Source organism: Oryza brachyantha, chromosome 10, assembly GCF_000231095.2.
Source record: "Oryza brachyantha chromosome 10, ObraRS2, whole genome shotgun sequence".
In the NCBI taxonomy this organism is placed as follows: domain Eukaryota; kingdom Viridiplantae; phylum Streptophyta; class Magnoliopsida; order Poales; family Poaceae; genus Oryza; species Oryza brachyantha.
Genome location: NC_023172.2, coordinates 2,906,092 through 2,928,257, shown reverse-complemented (window position 1 = coordinate 2,928,257; position 22,166 = coordinate 2,906,092). Strand labels below are relative to the sequence as shown.

The 22,166-nt window shown below is 37.3% G+C and overlaps 1 protein-coding gene and 1 long non-coding RNA gene across 2 annotated transcripts; one reads left to right on the top strand and one right to left on the bottom strand.

Annotated features, from left to right (window-relative positions):
- The first annotated feature begins 14,275 nt into the window (after positions 1-14,275).
- Positions 14,276-15,568, top strand: LOC107305156. The gene is made up of 3 exons (XR_001551262.1): positions 14,276-14,514; positions 14,804-14,839; positions 15,132-15,568. It is a non-coding gene; the product is annotated as an uncharacterized LOC107305156 (long non-coding RNA).
- Positions 15,569-18,196: 2,628 nt separating this feature from the next.
- On the bottom strand, positions 18,197-18,598 carry LOC102707154 (cortical cell-delineating protein-like). The gene has a single exon (XM_006661607.1). The coding sequence runs from the start codon at positions 18,596-18,598 to the stop codon at positions 18,197-18,199; it is 402 nt and encodes a 133-aa protein (XP_006661670.1).
- Positions 18,599-22,166: the final 3,568 nt, after the last annotated feature.

Genomic DNA, 22,166 nt, shown 5'->3' with positions numbered 1-22,166 from the left:
CTCGACTATCAAGTGCACATCGGAGAGTTTTGTGTGCCCAAGTCGTTGGTCGAGCAGTTTCCGCAGTGCCGCCAACTACTTCTTCCTTATGGTCGCCTACATCTCCTTCACCCCGCTCGAGCCTTACTGGGCTACCTCGTCTTACTCCTACTTGTTATTGTCATCGGGGTTGCCATGGCCAGAAGAGGTGTCACCGCGTCAAGGACCGGTGGCACAAGCAACAGATGCCTGCCACTGCAACCTACCTGTATCTTTATAAATATAATCTTTTATCTTTTATTTATCATAAAAATATAGTTTCATTGCGAAGCACAGACATATGACTAGTTTTAACTAAAATAGATGTATTTGTGTTGTAAATTACTTTTATTACATATGTAAATTAGTTTTATCTCATATGTAAATTACTTTTCCATTTGATTAATTACATCTTAGACATTTATAATGTTGTGAATGATTTACTTCATGAGTTAGTTTTATAATATGTGTTTATTAAATATAATTTTAGATAGACTCACATGTTTTACCCCCATAGTAGATTTGGTCTTAATGAAGCGACAATTTACTTTCATTTTGCTTTCAGTTACCGTTACAATTTGAATAAATTATTTTTATGTGTTATTTAGTTTCTTTTATAAATATCTAAGAAGTAATTTAATCAAATGTAAAGTAATTTACATATGTTATACCAGTAATTTAAAAATGTTTGTTGCAAATTACTTTCATTATATTTGCAAATTAATTTTATCATATATGTAAATTACTTTTATCACAGATGTAAATTAATTTTATATTTGATTAGATTACATCTTAGATAGTTGTAATGTTGTGAATTTTACTTTATTGGTTCTTTTGTAATTGTTGATGAAATTAATTTGTACAAGACTCATGTTTTTAACCCTCACATTAGAATTACATTTAATGTGGTGACAGGTTATTTTTATTTAATTTTAAGTTACATTTATAATGTTTGTAAATTACTTTTAGGTTTTATTAAATTTATTTTTATATTTGTAAGAAGTAATCTAATGAAATCTAAAAGTAATTTAAAGTCCTTTATAAAAGTATAATCACATGTGATCTTGTTTTAAAGAGTTAATTACGATGAATATAACAGTGTCACAGATAAGTAATGTAGGAGAAAAAAAATAGTGTATTGATGGACTAATGCTGTGCACTAGTTAAGCCTAATAGTGCATGTACACTGATTACATTTCCTTATATACCAATGTATTCACATGTATAAATGATACTACCTCCGTCCCTAAATGTTTAACGCCGTTGACTTTTTAATGCATGTTTGATCATTCGTCTTATTAAAAAAAATTACATAATTACTAATTATTTTTATATCATTTTATTTATTGTTAAGTATACTTTTATGCACATATATAACTTTACATATTTTAAAAAAAATTGAATAAGACGAATGGTCAAACGTGTATAAAAAGTCAACGACGTCAAATACTTAGGGAAGGAGGGAGTATTTGTTAGTCAGATGGAGCTGAGATGGTTGTATGGAAATTATACAACCAAAGATATGTTAACATGGCATCCATTTTTTTTACATGTCGCTGAGGAGGACAAGTTACATGCATTGTCCAGGTAACGACTCTAGAAATGAGAGAACGTTCTCTGATGGAGTGCAAATAGAACCTAATTTGATTTAAAGGGGTTTTATTATGAGTAACTATGCTGATTAGTACTAGGGTCCCGATCTTCTAAAGGTAAGAAATAGGTCAATTATGGAGACTCGAGGTTGATGATCCAAAGGCTCCAACCATAACAATCAAACCTCCCATAATTACTGCACCACCGCTCTGTTGGATATCAAATGTGCTAAAACACGGTTGATCTTGCCAAGAAGGCTATCTCCCACACTGAATCAAGAACACAAGGAAGAGAGTAGAAGACCAATTTTAATATATTGTAAATATATATGAATCTCAAGTGTTGGGGTTTCACAAATAGAATAGGTAGCAAAACTACACGTGACAAAACAATTTAAGCAAAACCTGACATAAACGATGACGACTATTGAATATATAAGACTAGAGACATCCTAGGATTAGCCCTAGGGGTGTACATCCCATGGGCTTAGCTAGCCCACAACACAATTACATGGTCCATAGCTAAAAACACATTCACACTAGATGAGATAAGTGGCCTCTTTTGGTGATTACAAATAGCTTAGAACGACTTTTGACGTGGGTCCAAAAGCATCGGAAAGTAAACTCTGAAATCTTTTGAAAAAGTACTCATGGGCTCCAAAATTCCTTTTGGATCAGTGGCTAAGTCTATTTGAAGTTGATGCTCTCAGTAGGCCCAAATCCGAATTTGAAACATGGAAAACTTAATATCATACTTTGTATGGCCCCATAGTGAAATGGTGTCATGGAAGAAGACAAGAGGAATGTATGACTTGGTCCCCAATCAACATGATTAGTCATCCATGTATTTTTTGCACTCACTCCCCTTTGTTACTTCCATGCTAGCACTTATGCATATGACGATATATAAACCCATGATGTATCATTACTTGTTGAAACATATAACAAGTAATTCTCACATATAAAGTGTGCACCTTTAGTTGATGAATGTATAATAGAGCCACGATCATATCCAAACAAAAAAAATGAAGTCATGGTCATTTCATGCGAAACTATGCATTTTGGTCAAACATTGTGAAGAAGAACATGTAGAGGAGTTGGTCATAGAAAAGGAAGGAGGAGAGAGTAGCCAAGAGCTTGATGATGACATATATTCATGTTTTGCCAAAGATGGTAAATTGAACATAGATAGTAAGCTTTCCTAGATACTACGTGATGTAGAAGAGACTATATATAGTGAGAGAGAATATGAAAAAAATATCAATAAGTAGGACAAAGTATACAGGATTATCATTCATGCTCAAGCCTATGAAGTTGAAGGCAAGCAATGGATGGTATGATAAAGAGTCCCGCAGAACTTTTTACGGTTACTAGTTGACATGCTTCTAGTTGACACCGTGTTTCCCAAATCAACAAACAAGGAAAAAAGTGTTTTGTCCACTATTACTTGCAGCATGAAGAATGCATACATGTCCAAAGAATTTCATACTATATGACAGTGAGCATGAACACTTACATGCATATCTAGTTTGTAAGGCATCTAAGATACCGGCAGAGGAGGAACAATAGCATTAATACAAAGAAGATAGAGCTTGCAAAGGTTGTGCGGTACTTGCCATTTTTTTATTTGAAGAGACTATTTACGAACCTAGAGGAAGTTGAACTAGTTTGCTGCCATACAGAACTGCAGATTCAGTCTAGTAAAGGAAGCATTGATAGAATCTTTCTTGAACTTGCTGCCGGCTCGAGAAATATTATGTTTGTATTGAGCATAGATGACATCAACCCTCTTGTTGATGTGAATAGTCATTACGGTACATGGTCAATTATTCTTTGCAACTATAACATTCCTGCATGGTTGTGTACAAAAAACACAAATCTTATCAAAGTAATGCTAATCAAAAGCATCTTGGTAATGATAGTGACGTATATTTGGGACTCATAGTTTATGACCTATATATTCTCTATGGAATACAAGTTTGGGATGCATACAGATGACAAAATTTCAACCTACATGCCATTGTGTTCTTGTTGATGGAAAATTTGCACGAACACATGGAGGTCTGAGATATCTACTTAACTCTAGTGCAAGTCCTTAGCTTCAAGATTCAAGACATGCCAATTAATTTGATCATGCAATTGACAAGAAATATGAATTCAATTATATCAACTAAGACAATCGGCCAATGGACATCAATGTGGCTAGCCGATTGACGTGAGTTCTCGACTACAATGCAATCAGCCATAACTTTAGCTTAGGTTTAATAATTAAATAAAAGAAGCACATACCATCACCTATGGTAAACCAACAATAAGAAAAAAAGTCCCTACTAAATTACTCAGTTCAACTTATTAAAAAAAATCTTGGTAGATCACACTTAACTGAGACAGTATAAGATTACAATCAATAAGAATAAATGAAGCAATAATAGAATGTGAATTATCAATCTAGTAAATTGATGTTGATATTTTCTAGGTAATAATAAGTTAAGTCATTGGCTAAAACTCCAATGAAATAATTAGATAAACTTATGAACTTAACAAAAAACTATTTAGTTAACACAATCTAAAAGATCAAACTTAAATGAGACATAACGAGATTGATGATAATAAAAAAAGTCAAGATGATAATACCTGCACAAAATGATGGATAAATCAAATCAATATAAGATACAAAAGTCACTTAAATTGAGCCAATAGGTCAACTGGCAATTATACAAGTTTGATTAGAATAATGGATTGAAGTAAGAATGTACTGACTGAGGCCGGTACGATTATCGGGTGATGAGAACTCACTCAGGCGTTGGATATCGAGTCAATGCAGCCTAGCTCAAGAGCCTGACTCGGTCGAAGAAACTACTATTATGGTGATGCACTAAAAGTTACATGACTTGAACTATTGTTGTTTAGCAGACCTTTGGGTGGATGCATTAATACCCTTGGGATCCAGTATAGTCTGATATGGTTACAAACAACCGATCGACATTCCTTTCCTAAATATTATACTCTACTAATGTTCATGTTTTATATGGGGGGTTGGCATACGAGACCAAAACTATGATGGTACATAGAAGACAAAAAATAATATAGGTTCTGGCCCTCAATGTAAGGTAATACCCTACTCTTGTTTGGTTGATTCATTACACCATGTGTATCAAGGGGTATTGCACGTCGTTGTCTTGAGGGTCCCCTGTCCCCCCATCCCAACATGGGCCCCTTGCCAACCTTTGCAGTAGCTCACTTGGACCATCGGTCGACCGTGTGATCGATACGATTCTTGAACCATTCGTTGAAGCGAGTACTATGTTCTATTGATCCACGTATCTGATCGACCCATATTCTCTTGTCGGACCTTCTCTAGATGCTCCTCGAAGTATGGGGTCACTTCAGCCATGTGTTGAAGCATGACGAAATGAGCCTGCGCATAAGAATCTTGATCAGGAACAATTCTTTTTCTGCCAATTGTGCCAACACCTAACAAACTTCCGTTGACGTCGAAAATATGATCCGACGTGTCACACGAAGGCCTAGGAGTCAATCTCAGACAGCTCCAGTGCACGACCTAAATTCTTAGATTGCGCGGTCCAGATGAAGAATAAAATAAGCGGATCAGCTATCGAGTCGATAGGTAACAAAAAATCCAGCAGATCGGATATTGGTGTAGCAGCGTTTAGCCGATAGGATGAACGATCGGCTATTAAAAGCTTAGATTGGCTAGAAACTTGATAGAAATAGACTTGAATTAAATATTAGACCAACGTAATCTGCCAAGTTACTTATTAATATTAGTCAATCGAACGAGCCCATATAACCAGATCGAACCAGATATACATATATCGGACTTAACTAAGACAGTATGTAATCAAGCACAATATAATTATATGAAACATGAAGATCGATAAGGCTAAAAAATAAACCGATGAATTACTTGGAATAATTAAATAAACAATGAGCACTGTGCTATGATTTGCCAAAACCAATTTGTATGTAATTCTCGCGAGCCGATGCAACATAAATAAATGCGATCTACATAAATCAAGTTGATTGGTATAAAAATAATATAGTAAGGCAATTGGCTACTTTATTGATGTAAATATGATAAGCATGTAGATCGGCAAAGATCATCGGCTATAAACGACTGACAAACGACCAAGATCTATAAAATATCTAGCCCAAATTGCTAAGAATAATCATAAAAGATTGGACCTAACCGAGACAATTCAAGATTACTCCTAGCAATATCAGGATAGATACTAAACAGATCTATATTGCTATCAAGCCAGTGAGCCAATGACTAATAACTTATCAACTGGTACTCCAATAAAACAATGAACATAATACATTGATCTGATAAACTGTCTGATAAATGCAATCTACTAGATCGGACTGAACTGAGACAATATTAGATTGAATATGTCAAATAGCAGATATCAAACTAACATAGACCATCCAAAGTGGTCGACCAGATCAACTCAAGATACAGAAGTAACCCAAACTGAAACTGATACGGTAACTAGTAATCGCACAACTACATTAGTTAGAAGATTGGAATGAACCAAGACAATTCTAATCTAGCCGATACGATTACCTTGGCCAGCGGAACGTAGGACTTACCCCTCCGCCGGAGATCGAAGCGATGCAGCCCCGCATCAGGTGCCAAGTTCCGCCATAGTTAAAACCTCGGTTAGGAGGGTGGCGATGCGGCAAGAGTAATTGATCTATTAATTGGGAAGTAGATAATTTGCAATGACCCTAGGCATACATATTTATACCCTCGGGTGGACACAAGTCCATATCGGATACAGCACACGACTTCTAATAGATAAAAGGAAATAACAAACTCTATCTCTGACACGACACGGTCTCTAATAGATAAAATAAAACAAGCAAGTCCCGATCGGACTCTAGCTCCCTTAGAGATAAAGGAAAATACTAAACTAACTCTAATTAATAGATAAATTTATGCTGCTAGGCCTTGGTCTTCACGATTTCCTGTTGGATTCAAAGAGAAAGTAAAGTCTCTCTCCATAAATGAGGAATAAATGGTGGTGGAAGAGTAATTGGGGATAAAATGGAAAAAATAAACTATAAATGATTGATGGGATAACCAGTACTATAAATAGTGCTAACATGCTTATATTTTGGTAAAAAATCAAAATACTAAAATACTTATATTTTAAAACAGTGATAACAAATTTGGAATTTTTCATATTTAGGAATCAAGGAGGCTGAGTACCGGCCTGGTAAAGGTCTCAGGTAATCTGGGCTACGAAAGCGACCTAGGCCACGTTCGTTTGCCTAGCTAAGTAGCACATATTCTCTCGATTTTCGCCCGCATGCTTCCCAAACTGCTAAACAGTTTAATTTTTTTTAAAAAATTACATAGTAATGTTGATTTAAAAACCATATTAATCCATTTTACAAGTTTTTTATTATTAATAATTAATTAATTAATTATATGTTAATCTGGTGTAACGTCTTCCGTACCGGTTAAATAAGCCACCAACTAACACGGCCCTAATAAGTGTTCGGACCAGAAGGTCTTTGCCTGACCAGGGCTTCGATCAGAGACTACCTTCCATCAGAGGAGACACCGACTCATGGCAAGTGAGTGCGCCTCTGTGGGGGAACGCTTGTGGCTACAAGGGCGTTTGGCAAGTGGTGATTCATCACAATTAGAGAACAGGGGGTGGCCCATTATTAGTTTGGCTCAACTAAGCTTATACCTAGGTAACTTCTCGGTTGTACCCTAAAAATGTCCTGCGAAATCTTGTACGTAATCAAACATATAACCCCTCCCCCAATTTGTTAGTGCTATAAGTAGACCTTAGTGTGGCTATAATAGGGCATAATAAGTCATGTAAAACTTCTAAAGTCAAGCATTTTTCCTATCCTTAAGGAGGTAGCATAAGTTACTATTGTTTTCTATGTAAAATTTAGTATCTCTTAGTACCATAGATACTAGATGGTACCAAATTTTACATAGAAAATAGTGGTACCTCATGGTACCTCCTCAAGGATGAGAAAAATGCTCTCTAAAGTTAGAACTCCCATATTCTAATTGTCCATTTCAACAAAAGGAATATATTTATTCTAGCTAGCCTCTGTATGAGACATGCAGTCAACCATTCAGTTTACATAGTATTTGTCTTACTCCAAAATTAAGAAAGCTAACAAAAAAGTTTTGGAATTTTATCAGATAACACAGAATCAGAAGAATATCATTGGCTCAACATGTTTTCTGTAAGTTTTCTTGGTGACAGCATGGTAACATTTGGTTGCAGCGAAATAATTTAATCTTCAACAATGTCCAGCCATCTTTATCCTCCTGGAAGGTGTTAGTTAAGAAATAACTAAGCCTACATTTAATTAGACTTAGAGATGTGTATCGATATTTTCTTCAACCATGGATTGACATTATGTCACTATGCTGCTTGTAAATAAGCCTGTTATAATTCAAAAATTAATATACCGTAAAGGCATCTCCAACTGTTTTTCGGTAAAAAAAAACCATCCAAGAAGATAAAAGACCTAGATACTATGGACAGTTCCATTTCTTGTTCAAATCTGGCCGATTTAAATCTTTTTCGTCTCATAGTAGTTGGGATGTATAAACCCTCCAGGTGATGCAAGAAAACTCTTTGCCTTTTCATCTGTTCTATCTAATAGTCATTTAGCTCTGTCCAGTACATCAATTTACTGCTTCATATATGTTCTGTTCCTCTTTTATATATATATATATATATATATATGTATAAAGTCTCTATCCTACTATCAGGTGCAACTACTCCTTTCACGTCTAAAGTGCAGAATAACTTATTTTGCGCCCTCCCTCCCCTCGCCTGTGTGCGCGCGACCTCCCCTCCCACCCGCTTGCGCGGCTTGCGCTCTCACCGGCCCACTAACAAAAAATCAAGAAAGATAATATGCTAGGAAAAAAACCCAAAATCAGAAAAAACCGCAAGTCGTGCGCCCGTGCTCATGCGGTAGGGTTAGGGTTGGGCGATTTTCGTCAGCGTCACGCGGATTCCGGCGGCAGCTACGGGCGGCATGCAACGGGCAGAGGGACGGGCAACTGGCGTCGGGGGCAGATTCTATCATGGGCGCCTGACGTCGATGCAGGCCGCGCTCACGTGGGCTAAAAAGGCAGGGCAGTCGTCGCAGTCTGCCGACGGCGGGGCTGCAGGGGACTGCCGGCGTCAGGGCTGCAGGGGGCCGACGCAGACGGGGAAAATCCTAGGGGAAGGCACCCGGCGTCGGGGGAGGTCGGCCATCTATGGTGGGCAGGAGGTGGAGGCACCCAACCTTGGATGGTAATTTTTTGTCCCCTTTCTCTTCGCCTCCTTTTTTTCAAACTCATGTTTTCATATCTTCAACTTAAAGTGATTTTTGGTTGTGATTATTTTTGTTTCGGATTGCAGTGAACGGTGATGTGGAGAGGCATTTTTTGATTTAGTGATACTTCCTCATATAAAAATGAAATGTGATTACTTCATGTTTATTGGATCAAAAATGAAATGTGGAGTATGTCATGTTTATTCGGAGGAGTACTTCATGTTATTTAATCGATAAAAGTGTGTGATCATTTATGTTGTTTGGTTGTGGAAATGAAATATGGAATGTTTTGTTGCGTCTGAATTTATGACGGGTGTGTGATGACCATTTTTATGTGTGTGAATTAGAATTTACAGTAATACTGCCCTTAATATGTAGAAAACATGCAATTAATATATAGTAATATTACCGTGTACATGAAGTAACACAAATCTGAATATGCAGTAACACATTTATAAATTTGCAAAAACACATTTAAATTTTCCTTCAATATCAATGAACAGTTTACAAATTCAATTTTGTTTTTCAATGTGCACCACCGCAACCCTGTATATGCAGTAACATAGCTTTGAGTGTGTAGTAACAATACTCTAAATATGCAGTAACTCATTTTGTAGGGATAAGTTTTTTTTGATGTTAATGAATATGGTTCATACGTAAACTATTGTTTTTTGATGCATTGCAGTAAGGTCAGTTATAAAGTAAGGGAAGCAACTGAAAGTAACCAAGGTCGTGGTTAGATATGGTGAACATGACCTGGAGGTTTCTTTCGATCACGCAAACACAAAGTACGACGACAACACCAGGGCGCCGACGTAATCAAAAACAAACTGGCCAAAGAAAAGAAAAGCCAAAACAAGCTGATGATGAAGAGAGTATCCTAGTTATGTAAATGCAAAGGCCCCCAATTAGTATCCTCGTTATGTAAAAACCAAACATATATACCTAAGTGGTTGCAGCAGCGTCCTTTTTGTGAATGGCATGTATTTTGTGCCAAAATGTGGGGGCATTGAAAGTTTAGTTTCATGTGTTTATAACTGTGTTTGGTGGCAGCTTGTGATAACATTGTGATTTTTTTGTTTCATAAACTGCTCCACTGCTATATATATATGAGTGTTTGCTAATTGTCTGTCGTAGATGTCCATATTTTCAAGAAAAACTCTATACAGTAACAGTGGTAACATTGTGATTCTTTTTATCGTACATCCTTGTATATTTTTTTCACTAATTGCCTATCCTGGATGTCCATATCTGTAGGAGAAACTCTGCCAAAATTTTCCATATTGCATGTAACATACGTAGATTTCTGTAGTAATACATATACAGTAACATACATCCATTGCTTCCATAATATGCAATAGCATATGTGTATGTTTGTAGCAACACATGTGTATATCTGCAGTAACAATGCTAACATTGTGATTCTTTTTATCATACATCCTTGTATATTTTCCACTAATCTCCTGTCATGCATGTTCATATCTACAGGTAGAACTCTGCCAAAATTTTGCATAGTACACAGTAACGTATGTACATTTCCACAGTAACATATGTGTATATATACAGTAATAGACGTCTAGCTGTACAATGTTGCAATCAACAAACCAACCAGACCACGAAATGCAGCAGAACTACAGTAACATTGCATTATCATTATAGCATTATAAGTGTATGTCTGGAGCAACAACTACCAAAACAGTACATTAAACTTGTTTAAGTACAAAAGATCATCTTCGTCTTCTTCCTCGTCGACCTTATCGCGTGTTCTTTTCCTTTCTCAAACACTTCGTACATGTTCTGAATTTTTTTCATCAACATAAAGCATGAATTTACAGTAAATACTTAATCAATATACAGTAACACAGAGCCTCAATTTGGGAAGGGGTGATCCTGCTTTTTTTGCAGTAACACAAACCATAAATTTTTCACAGTAACCAGACTATTCATGTAGTATCATAAAACCTTGAAATGCCTCATTTTTTCAGCATGATTTTTTTGGAACAAAAAAAATCAGCATGAATTTACAGTAAAACATTGTCAATATGCAGTAACACAAAAATTTCTCAATTGGTGAGGGATTATTCTCCTTTTTATGCAGTAACACAAACCTAATTTTTTACAGTAAACCGAACTATTCATGCGGCAGCACAAAAACACGGAAAATGTCTCGGTATTTTTGTAGCAACGAAGCATGAATTTTCTGCAGCAACATAATTAACATGCAGTAAACACGAAACCTCAAAAAGAGGGGAAATGCTGTTTTTTCCCGCAGAAACAAAGAACAGTACATTTTTGGCAGTAACCAACGTAATTGATGCATTTAGTTCGAAACCTGAATTTGCAGTAACATAACGTCTGAATTTGCAGTAACAAAAAAAATTATGCAGCACCATCATCAATATAGCAGTTTTCTGTTTACAACGGGGATAGGGAGTAGGCCGAGATTGTGATTGCTGCAGGGGAGGAGGCCGAAACTAAGGAGGGATGGTGGGGAGGGATGGAGAACAAACCTGCCGGAGGGGAAGGGATGGCGAGGTGCTCCCTGCTGCCTTGCAGTTGATGAGGAGGACGGGGAGGGGGGCGAGGCGATGCTACCGGGTAGGAGGAGGACGGGGGAGGAGGACGGGGGAGGGGGGTGCTACCGCGTTTGATGGGGAAGGAGGAAGACGAGGAGGGGGTGATACAGCCTTGGAGGGGGGAGGAGGAGGACGGGGAGGGATCAAAAACAGTTATGAAAGTGTTTTTCATCATGGACGTGAAGGGAGTACTACACCTGGTAATAGTATATAATTTTTCTATAATATATAGCAAGACTAATATGTGCACCCACTTAGTATAAGCTATTCTACACCCCTCACTTCCAAGGCCTCCTAAGGCCCATCTCATCTCCCACCTCTCTTTCTAAGGCCTAAACATCACTTTAATCTCAATTAAAGGTTGGTCAAAGAGTTTCCCCGTGGGTCAACCCCTTATAGGCTTCCCCTCATATCTATCTAAGACCACATCTCATCTCGCAGAAATTCTGCAGTAACACGAAGGCAAAAATGCAATAACACGACAACTAATTTACAGTAACAATCAAAACATTCCCACGAGAGATCTACTATTTTAAAGCACTTTTTTCTAACAATGTCGTATAAATGTTTTTAAAAATTAATATATGAGGTGAGAGATAAAGTTGTTTAAAGTTTGAAATCTTAAGAAATATTTATAAGTGCAGTAACAATGTGCCTTCTAATAATAACGCTATGTTGCTATAAAATATATGTGTTGTTACTACACAATTGCACTAATGTCGTGAAATAGTTGCAGTAATATCACGATATACATGCAGTAAGTACAGTAACATCATAAATGCATACTATTGCTATAGTAAAACTTGTATTCTCAACCTTTAGAGAGCAATATGTCATGTGTTTATATTACTTTTCAAAACCGTTTTCACCGCAATGGTTAAAAAAATGTTACTTAAAAAACTAGATCCGCTATGACTATATTTTAACATTGTTACTGTATTTTATAAGGCATGTTATTGTATTTTTGGCTTTGTGTTACTGCACTTTTTAGATAGACAGGAGTTGACAAAGGTGGGGTGTGGAGTCTAGCTACGGTGAGTTGCAACTCACGGGCTGCTCCATGAGTCGGTGTCAAAAAAACATATCAAATTATCTCTAAACTTTGATATATATATATATATATATATTATTTAGAAGTTCAAAGGTACAGCAAAATCCTACAGTTCGTCATGCTACCATGATGACAGATAGAAGTCAATGGGATGCAGTCGGTGTACAAAATATGGGATACCCTAAAGATGTTAATTTGCTAATATGAATCCGAGAGAATTGTACCAATACGGAAAGCAATCCGTCAGAATTCTAAGCAGATAAATGCTACAATTTAGCTTTGGCAAGATCCTAATTAAGGTCCGCTCAGATCAGGATATAAGATTATTACTTAGATCAGCGGGCTAGAACTTGTATAAAAATCTGTGTCATACAACTACATATATATCACATTGAGAGGCTGAATAGTGAACACAACTGTCTCGGAGTAAAAAAATTATTGTAAAAAAGTTATTATTTGTGTGAGTTATTGTATGAAACAAAACGAATACGTACAGTAGCCAAGATAGACAAATCTACGTACTGGATACCATAGTTGATCCGAACGAGTCTAACGATGCATGTCATAGCTGCAATAAGACTAGCTAGTTGGCATCACCGGTGGCAACCTTAATTAGATGCTAGTAGAGGCTTTTGCACCACCTCATGCAAAAACATAAAACATACAATTTTCGATTATAGACTGCATATTATGAGAGAATTCGTATAGAAAGAGTCACACCTAGCACTACAAGGCAACAACCACGAAATTAAATTTTTGCCAGTGCAACGAAGGTCAAATATTTTAATAGAATTTTTAGGCTCTAGGTTTTATGGCCATAGACTGCTCGGTATAGGTATTCCTAAGAAACCCAATAATTTTCCGTCGATAATAGCCCACAATAGATCTAATTTTAATTATTGTTATCATCAATAAATGCAAGTTCTATAAAATACAATCATATAAATAATTTTCTTTTTTTTTTGCAACGTCATCATACAAATGACGTCTGTTAGCCCCCTTGAGAGATATATCATTTTACCCCGGTGAACTTTGGAATGCATATCTCTATGCTAACATTTATTAGTTTAATCTCATACCCATACCCATGTCGTTTGGTTAGGGTATAGGAAGAGTATTATCCATTTTACCCGTTTTATTCATACTCATTTAGCATGTATAAACTCAAACCTAAAATTTATCAAATTTGACTGAAATTTGGAGGGATGATTTATGATGTATAAGAGCAACTTTGTACAAATTGATCAATTTATACATGTGAGAGCCATATATGTCTATGCTCTTATCCATTGGCTATCCTAGGTAATACATACTTAATTTAGGTATGGATAATTTTCTTTGAAAATATATATGAGTAAAATTGTATATGGATATGGGTTACCCATACCTCGCAGTGGCAGCTCTAGCGGGGATTTTAGTTAGCTCTGGCATCATCTTTTAGTCGCATGCGATGGCTAGCTTGGACGTCGCAGAAAACGGCCAGGAGAGATTCTGCACCATGAAACCGGAGCAACTGGCCTGTTGCTGTTATTTCAGCTCTGGCCCCAATGCATCCAAAGTCGTTGTCCAACGGCTAGAAAAGTTTGTTTTGCATGCTCGAAGATGCCGCAGAGTTCATGGAGATGGCGACAACTTCGGGCGCAAGTATCTGCATTCTGCATCTGCATGAATCCAGGAGAAACCGAGTCGTGGGATGGCACGATTTTAGGCCTAGGATTCGTTTTCTGTTTACTAGAGTTTAAGTAGTAGGTAGCTCGTTAATTCTCTTGGAAGTTTATGCATTCAGTTGGATATAAACCCCAGAAAATCGTGCCGCAATCGCTCTCGAGTTCTCTCGTTTTCTGAAACTTCTCGCTGTTCTGTCTTGTGTCCATTTCTTCAGCTTCGTCAGAAGCTTGTGCTTGTCATTTGCCGTGCCGGACAGCTGCAGTCTGTGAGCAAGGTGTTCGATCTGCGTTTTTCGCTAACAAGGCCTGCTACACATATCACAGAATTAATTAGGGTGAAAATTAGCATATTTTCATTTCATATTCCTCATAAATATTCTCTTTTTTCTTTCTCTCTCAGCATAATAAAAAATACAGAAATTTATATGACATGATATATCTACATGTACTTGTTTAATTATTACTTTATCTTTTTTGCCATTATTTACACGAGCAAAATGTTGAAATCAACTATACTAATCCAACCTGGCTACTTGCTGTGTTTTTTCTCATGATTATTCTCAGCTTTTTCTCGGTGCACACTTCTCCAACTACTAAACGGTAAATTTCTTTTTACAAAAAATTATATATAGAAGTTCATCACAATATATTTCTAAAATATATTTTTTAACTTTGTAGTAGCAATTCTATTGTCTACACCATTAAATAGCTATAATAAAATTTAGATAACCTTTTATCTTTTATTTTCAGTTGAAAAAAAACACACCCATATGCAAATGTCACTCACCTCCTAGATATTATTTTGATGTTTAGTACTAGTATAGGAAAATGTACGTCAAAACTGCTACTTATAGGAACGAAATAATGAAAACTACGCTACATGCATGTGCAGGAAGCTGCCACACGGGGGAAAAGTTCTGTTCTTCGTTTGTGCTATATATGTACGAGTGTATTGCCCATGCATTACAATGGATTTTTAATAAAATATATCATTAGCATGTTATGAAAATAAAGTTTAAAAAGTGGTTTGATATATAGATTTAAGTTGTTTTTCATTTTAACAAATAGAAGGGAGTTGGTTGGTGAGATAGGTGATAGATTCACCATCACACATCACTAGCACTATTTTTTTTATAAGAGTATACATATGCACACTATATTTTATTTCTGCGTTATGTGTGTATTAGTCGTCTGTTCACATAAGTACACTTGATATGCGCCAACTTTTGAGGTCTGTAGAAGTCAACTGCATGTAGTCTCAACACGTAGCCAAAATTCAGAGTTGACTATCAGCTGTATTGGATACTTCATATTTTCAACGCATATATGACAGAGCAATATTATTATATTTCAAGTCTGCTGGATGGGCTAAACTGAATGATATGCACAGTCCATTAATCATTACGTGCTGTTAGAAGACTTCGTTTTATCAAATAGATGCTTATTTTTATAGTTTTATAGGCATTATGTTGCAAGCAGACCTATAGACTCATGCATTGGCTGGCTTTAAGATATATGGGTTTATATATATATACACACACTAATGTGTACTCTTAGACTAAGTTATTTTTTACCCCTCCCTACGTCACCGGGCGCAATCTTCTCCGCCTCGCGCCGCGCTCGCGTCACAGGTAAGTAGATGGATGGATGGGCCTCACGCGCGCCTCCGTTGAGATCAATCAACCGGGCGGAAAGGATCCGCGTGGCAGCTGGCTGTGGGTCTTGCATCCTGCCGTGCGGGCGCCACGCGTTAGCTAGCTGTACAATGGATGATCAATTGCATGCAGTGAGTTGATGGGAGATAGAGCATGGTTAATTTCTCAACCTTTTCGCTTCTTATAAACCAAATTTTTAATTTTTAATCTAAGTTCAGAGTTGATTTTAAATTTATTAATCGAAGTTTTTACCTTCGTGTTATTGCACTTTTCAGCCAGACGAGAGTGAATAAAGGTAGGGTGTAGGGGAAGGTCAAAGGACGAGTTTATTTTAAGCACGAGATTATTCATGTGAATTCTGCAGTAACACGAAGACAAAAATACAGTAACACGATAACTACTTTACAGTAACAACATCGAAACATACCAATTAGAGATCGACTTTTTTAAAGCATTTTTTCTAACAATATTGTACAAATGTTTTTAAAAAATAATATATGAGTTGAGAGATAAAGTTGTTTAAAGTTTGAAATCTTAAGAAATATCTATATGATTTGTGTTAGTATACACTAATGCTATGGCAATAGCTACAGTAACACTATACATTCTATGTAGCAATAACGTCATGTTACTATAAGTGGTACTGCATAATTGCAGTAACACAGTGATATAAATACAGTAACATGTGTGTTTTACTGTATAATTGTAATTGCAGTAACATCATAATATAAGTATAGTAACATCAGCATAAAAGTGCAGTAACACGAGGTGTGACTGCATATTATTGCTACACTACAACTAATACATGTGGGATAGCTAAAATGTTATATTCTCAATCTTTAGAGAGCAATATCTCATGTGTCTTACATTATTTTTAAAACCGTTTTCACTATCGTGGTTAAAAAAATATGATTTAAAAAACTAGACCTGTCATGATTTTGTTACTGTATTTTATAAGACATATTACTGTATTTTTGTCTTCGTGTTACTATATTTTTCAGATAGATGGGACTAGACAAATGTGGGGTGTGGAGAAAGGTCAAAGGACGGGTTTAACTGGCGGGGAGAGTTTTGACCAGGCTAGTTGAGAGGTTTTGGGCTCTTGGAAGAGGGTGGGGGTGGTTTTGAGTCTTACGGGGGGAGTAATTCTACGAGGGGTGCACATATTAGTTTCCTATATATATATATATGTATGTATGTATATATATATATATATAGTCTAGCTACGGTGAGTTGTAACTTATGCGCTGCTCCGTGAGTCGGGGTCCAAAAACATATCAAATCACCTCTAAATTTCGATTCATATGGCTCAATGATTCTTCATATCAAAATCTTATAGCACGCAAAAAATTTTCATTTTGGAGATTTTTAAGTATTTATTTGAGATTTTTAAAAGTGAAAAAATCTCAAACAAATACTTAAAAATCTTAAACAATTACTTAAAAATCTTCAAAAATGAAAATTTTTTTGCGTGCTACAAGATTTTAATATGAAGAATCTAGTGAGCCACGTAAATCGAAATTTAGAGATGAACTCACGGAGCAGCCCGTGAGTTGCAACTCATCGTAGCTAGACTATATATATGTGTGTGTGTGTATATATGTATATATGTACATATATAATGGGTTTGGGAGCAACTTGCAATATCCACTCGATTTGGGATGCATAAGAGCAATCCACATAAATTTGGCAAACTTCAATCCTTTTTACCAAACAATTGTTGGTACCAAAACTTGTAAAGTGGGCATAATTTTAATTAGTAACTCACCTAAAAAATCTCTGAAAAATATTCACTCAGGTGCAAATCATGTCCAACAAGAGATATATGTTCACATAACAGGATGCCAAGCTGACTTTGTGAGATATGCTTGTGAATCTAAGTAATATGGAAATGAGTTAAACATAAACGCCCCCATCTTGTGGCTTTTGCTTTTTACTTATAAGCTAAAATTTGAATCTTCAACCTTATATTTAGATTTGATTTTAAGTTTTTTTCTCTACCATATTAATTTTTGTTACACTATTAGCTATTAGATCACTATAAATTTGGATATGAAAGTTTTATTCACAAATTATATGCCGTTTGGCTTACCCCTATAATGCGTAGACAGGATAAACAACACAACAACCTAGTTGTAGTGTTGTACACATATAGTGTGATTCAACAAGTAGAACAGGAACGTTTATTCATAAGCCCTTAAGGCTGTGATGATACATAGTACCTACTGAAAGGTACGTACAAGAACAGTGGAATTAAACTTCGCAGCAAGCAAAACAAACATGGGGAGGAGTACATATACACTTAGAGTGGGCAAGTGAAGCCAGGAGGGCATGTCTTGTTGCAGTAGTTAAGAACGAGAGTGATATCAAGCGGGACATCGACGGCGACAACACCCAGGACATTCGCCTTGATGGCGGTGCACAGGCAAACCGCGGCATCGAGATCGACGAGCCGTGCAAGCAGCGGGCAGCACTGCGAGGACGGAGCATTTGTGGTGATCCTGAGAACGTATTGCAGCACATCGGCGCACACCGCGAGATCAAGCGCATTGATCGGGCACGTTCCCCCCGACGGCGACGGCACAGCCGGCGGCGGCGGAGACGGGTTTGAGCAGCTTGTGTCGCCGCAGCCATGGACAACCTCCAGGGAGAGAAAGCTCATGGTGATGACTAGGGCAAGGAAAGCTGCAGACTTGGGAGCCATTGCTGATGCTGTTTGGCTGAGTGTTGGGGGCTTGTGTGCGCTTTGGTTTGTTGGTGAGTTTGTGCCAATAAGTTGATGTATTTATAGGAAAAATTTGTTGATGTTTGATGCCATTCTATTTGTCTAATAAAGGATCGAGATTACGCTACATTAGATAGAGCAGGATGGACGAGGTGTCCATGATACCAGCTTTTGCGTGCATGCATGCATGTTCTTTGTTATTAATCCAGCTACGTGTCCCAGCCACGTATGGACTCCTTCGGTTGACTTGTACATAGATATTCAAGTCAACGTTGGTGTGAATGTTAAAATAACATTTGTTGTGTATTACTGCTTGCTGTTATCGTATAGGGAAGGCTGCAGTTATATTGTTATGGATGTCAAGCGTTTGTATGTGCTCTGCCCGTAGAGAAGTTGACATGGGAGTTTACTGACCTGTTGCTTGTGTTCAGGGTCTCTCAAGTGGTTAGACTTCAAATAAGTATGTCATGTTAATTCAATTTAGGAAGACTTATATGCGTATGTTAATTAGGGACGGCAATGGGTAAATATCCATCGGGTATTGGTACCCTATACCCATACCCATTATTAAAATTTAGACCTACCAAAATCCCCATGCCCGCCACGGGTATAAAAAATTTCCCATACCCGTACCCGCCTGGGTAAGCCTCACCCGCGAGTCACCCATTTACCCGCCAAATTTGACATGACGATAAAAATAACACAAAATGTTTTGATCTAATTGTAGCAACCAGCCAACGACAAGGCATCCGCATCAGTCACACAATATCATAAATCCCATCAAGTAGTCCTTAAGTAGTAGTAGACAATATATAAATCCACGTAATTTCATATATGGGTTGAGGCTTAAATACCTAGAGTTTCATATTGGACTAGCCTAATTTCATATATGGGCCAGAATGTTCATTTAGGCTTCCGGGTATTTATTACCTGGGGGTAAACAGGTATGGGTATTATAGAAACGTTCTCGTACCCACGTACCCGTTGGGTGAAGGCATTTATCCGTTTACTTACCCACGGGTAATGCATTTAGCCCATACCCATACCCTAATGGAGTAAATACCCATCGGGTCTCGAGTCGCGGGCCTTCATCGCCATCTCTAATGTTAATCTGTCTGTACACGAAAAACACATGCATGTATGCTGCTGTGGTTTGATACTTGAACTGCTTGCATAAATTGGTGAACTGATGATCCAGCTGTGGTGTTGAGATTGCGCGCATGTGTATCTGCCATAAACGAATATCAGCTGTATGAGATTTGCTCCAGTCTAACAAAATGTATCTCGAGATACCGGTACCTCACAGTAATAAATCGTTTTTTAACTTTGGATCTAACGATGTTCATCCTGCTAATTAAGCTAGATTCAATGGTAGAAAACGATTTACTACCGTGAAGTACTAGTACCTTAAGTTACTTTTTGTTAGACCAAATCAAATCTCCAGTTCTATAGACTAGCTTGCTTGCTTTGTTTATGATCTACGTTAGGAAATAAACGAACCATTTCCATTTCGTTGGAGTCCTCTCTTCATTTTCACAAGAATCAAGTTAAAAACCACCAAAAGGTATATGTAGTCATCTCGGAAAGAGCATACTTATTCATATGATAATTCTAGGTCGTCATATACGATTTTTCACTGTCCCTATCTAACAAAATATTGTCAAATACAGGACTAAATCAGAGTTGTCTCATATGGAGATGGATTTTCATAGCTCGGTTGGATGTCAACTCCTTTTATCCATATCGACTAAATAGTTATAAAAATTGAAAAAAATATTATCAGGACAGTTAATATGAGAGCTATCACTTCAAAAACATGCAATTCAAATTCAATTCCTACAAGTTGTAAAAAAGTTAAAGTAAAACTAATATGCGTACATTCAAATTCAAATTTGTTAATTTTAATTTGTATTTAATTTTGTGTACTTATATATTTTATATTACTCTATATTGTTATCTCTTTTAAATTTTTTATGACTATCTAGATAATACGTAGTAGGAAAGTGGATATCTAACCAAATGATGCAAATAGTTTCATGTCCCATATGGACCATTTTGAGAACTATCTCTAGCTTGTACCTGTACTAGAGGAAACAAATGGTTTTGGTCGAGATTATTTTTGCTATTCGTTAGAATGAAGTTATTTTGCACAGAGCTATAAACTTAAGCTGACTCCAAGAATGCACTATCAAAGAGCAAAAACCTGGTATTGTACTCGAGAGAAGAAAAATAATACAGGTCTGTATTTTTGCTATTTGCCATAGATAACTGATTTTACAAAGGCATAAACTGGAATTGCCCCTAACAATCCGCTACTCCCTCCGATCACAAGTACTTTAACATTTCGGAGATCGAGTGAATTTTTGAACTTCTAACTACAAATGACTTTCAGTTAAAACACTTAGTTTGAGAGCATAAAAACATTCTGTGCATTTTCCTTGAAAAAGGCTATTTTCATAATCCCAAGACTTATTATTACTGTAAACTCATTCTAATAATAAATTATGGTGAAATTTGCATATTAAGACCGTTAGAAAAGTCAACTGCCAAATGTTTTTTTTTCTAGAGAGGTATTTTGTGCTCTTTATGTGTTTGATTGTTGAGTTTCTTGCTTGATGTAATGCTTGCACGGATTTCGAGTTTCTTTTACCATCGTTTGCATTAAAACTAATCAACTAATATTGTACAGCTAACAAAAAAATCACAGGGTAAAAAAATCATTTAATTAACTTTGAGCTCCCGCAATTTTTTTCAACCAATCTCGACCTTACTCTGTCCTCCCGAATGCTTGCCAACCTAAGTGCTATTGACTATCTACAGAGAATCCTGGAACGTATTCTAACCATCTAGAATGGTAACTTTAATGTGGTTGATATTTTAGTTCTCGTTAACTAGCCCATTAAGCCTGACCCATCTAAAGCACGCATGCACGGTTGGACCATAACACCAACCTAAGCTAGACTATAGTTGTATTTTTCAAACATCTATATGTCGAATGGGCTACGAGACCTACCATACTGGCGCTACATAATACTACTCCATCCTTAAAAAACTTTATTTTTTATATCTATATATCCAACGTTTAACCATCCGTCTTATTTAAAAAATTTCTAACACTGACCCCGCGAAGGGAGACAGAGTGAGCATGACGCGTAGGCTCCACCCGTCAGTGGGGGCAAACAGAGAGGGGGTGCTGGCGCTCAGCCAAGCGGCGCGGCTGGTGGCAGCAGCAACGGTGGGCGGTGGCGCAAGGCGGACGGCCAACGAGACCGGCGGTGCTAGGTGACGGGCGACGACAACCCGAGAGGGGGCGACGGCGACGCAAGAGCAGCAGCCAGGGAGCGGCGGTGGAGGAGCAGCAGCAAGGGGCAACGCGTGGCGGCGGCTTGGCGACGACAGTGGCGGCGTGGACTTACACCGCACGACGGTGGGCGGCAAGCGGCGGCCCGCAGCGAGCAGCGCGGCTGCACACGACGACGACAGTGAAGGCCGATGGCGGCTACACACGACAGCAGCGGCTCGGCAAAGAAGGGGAGGAGAGCGGCGA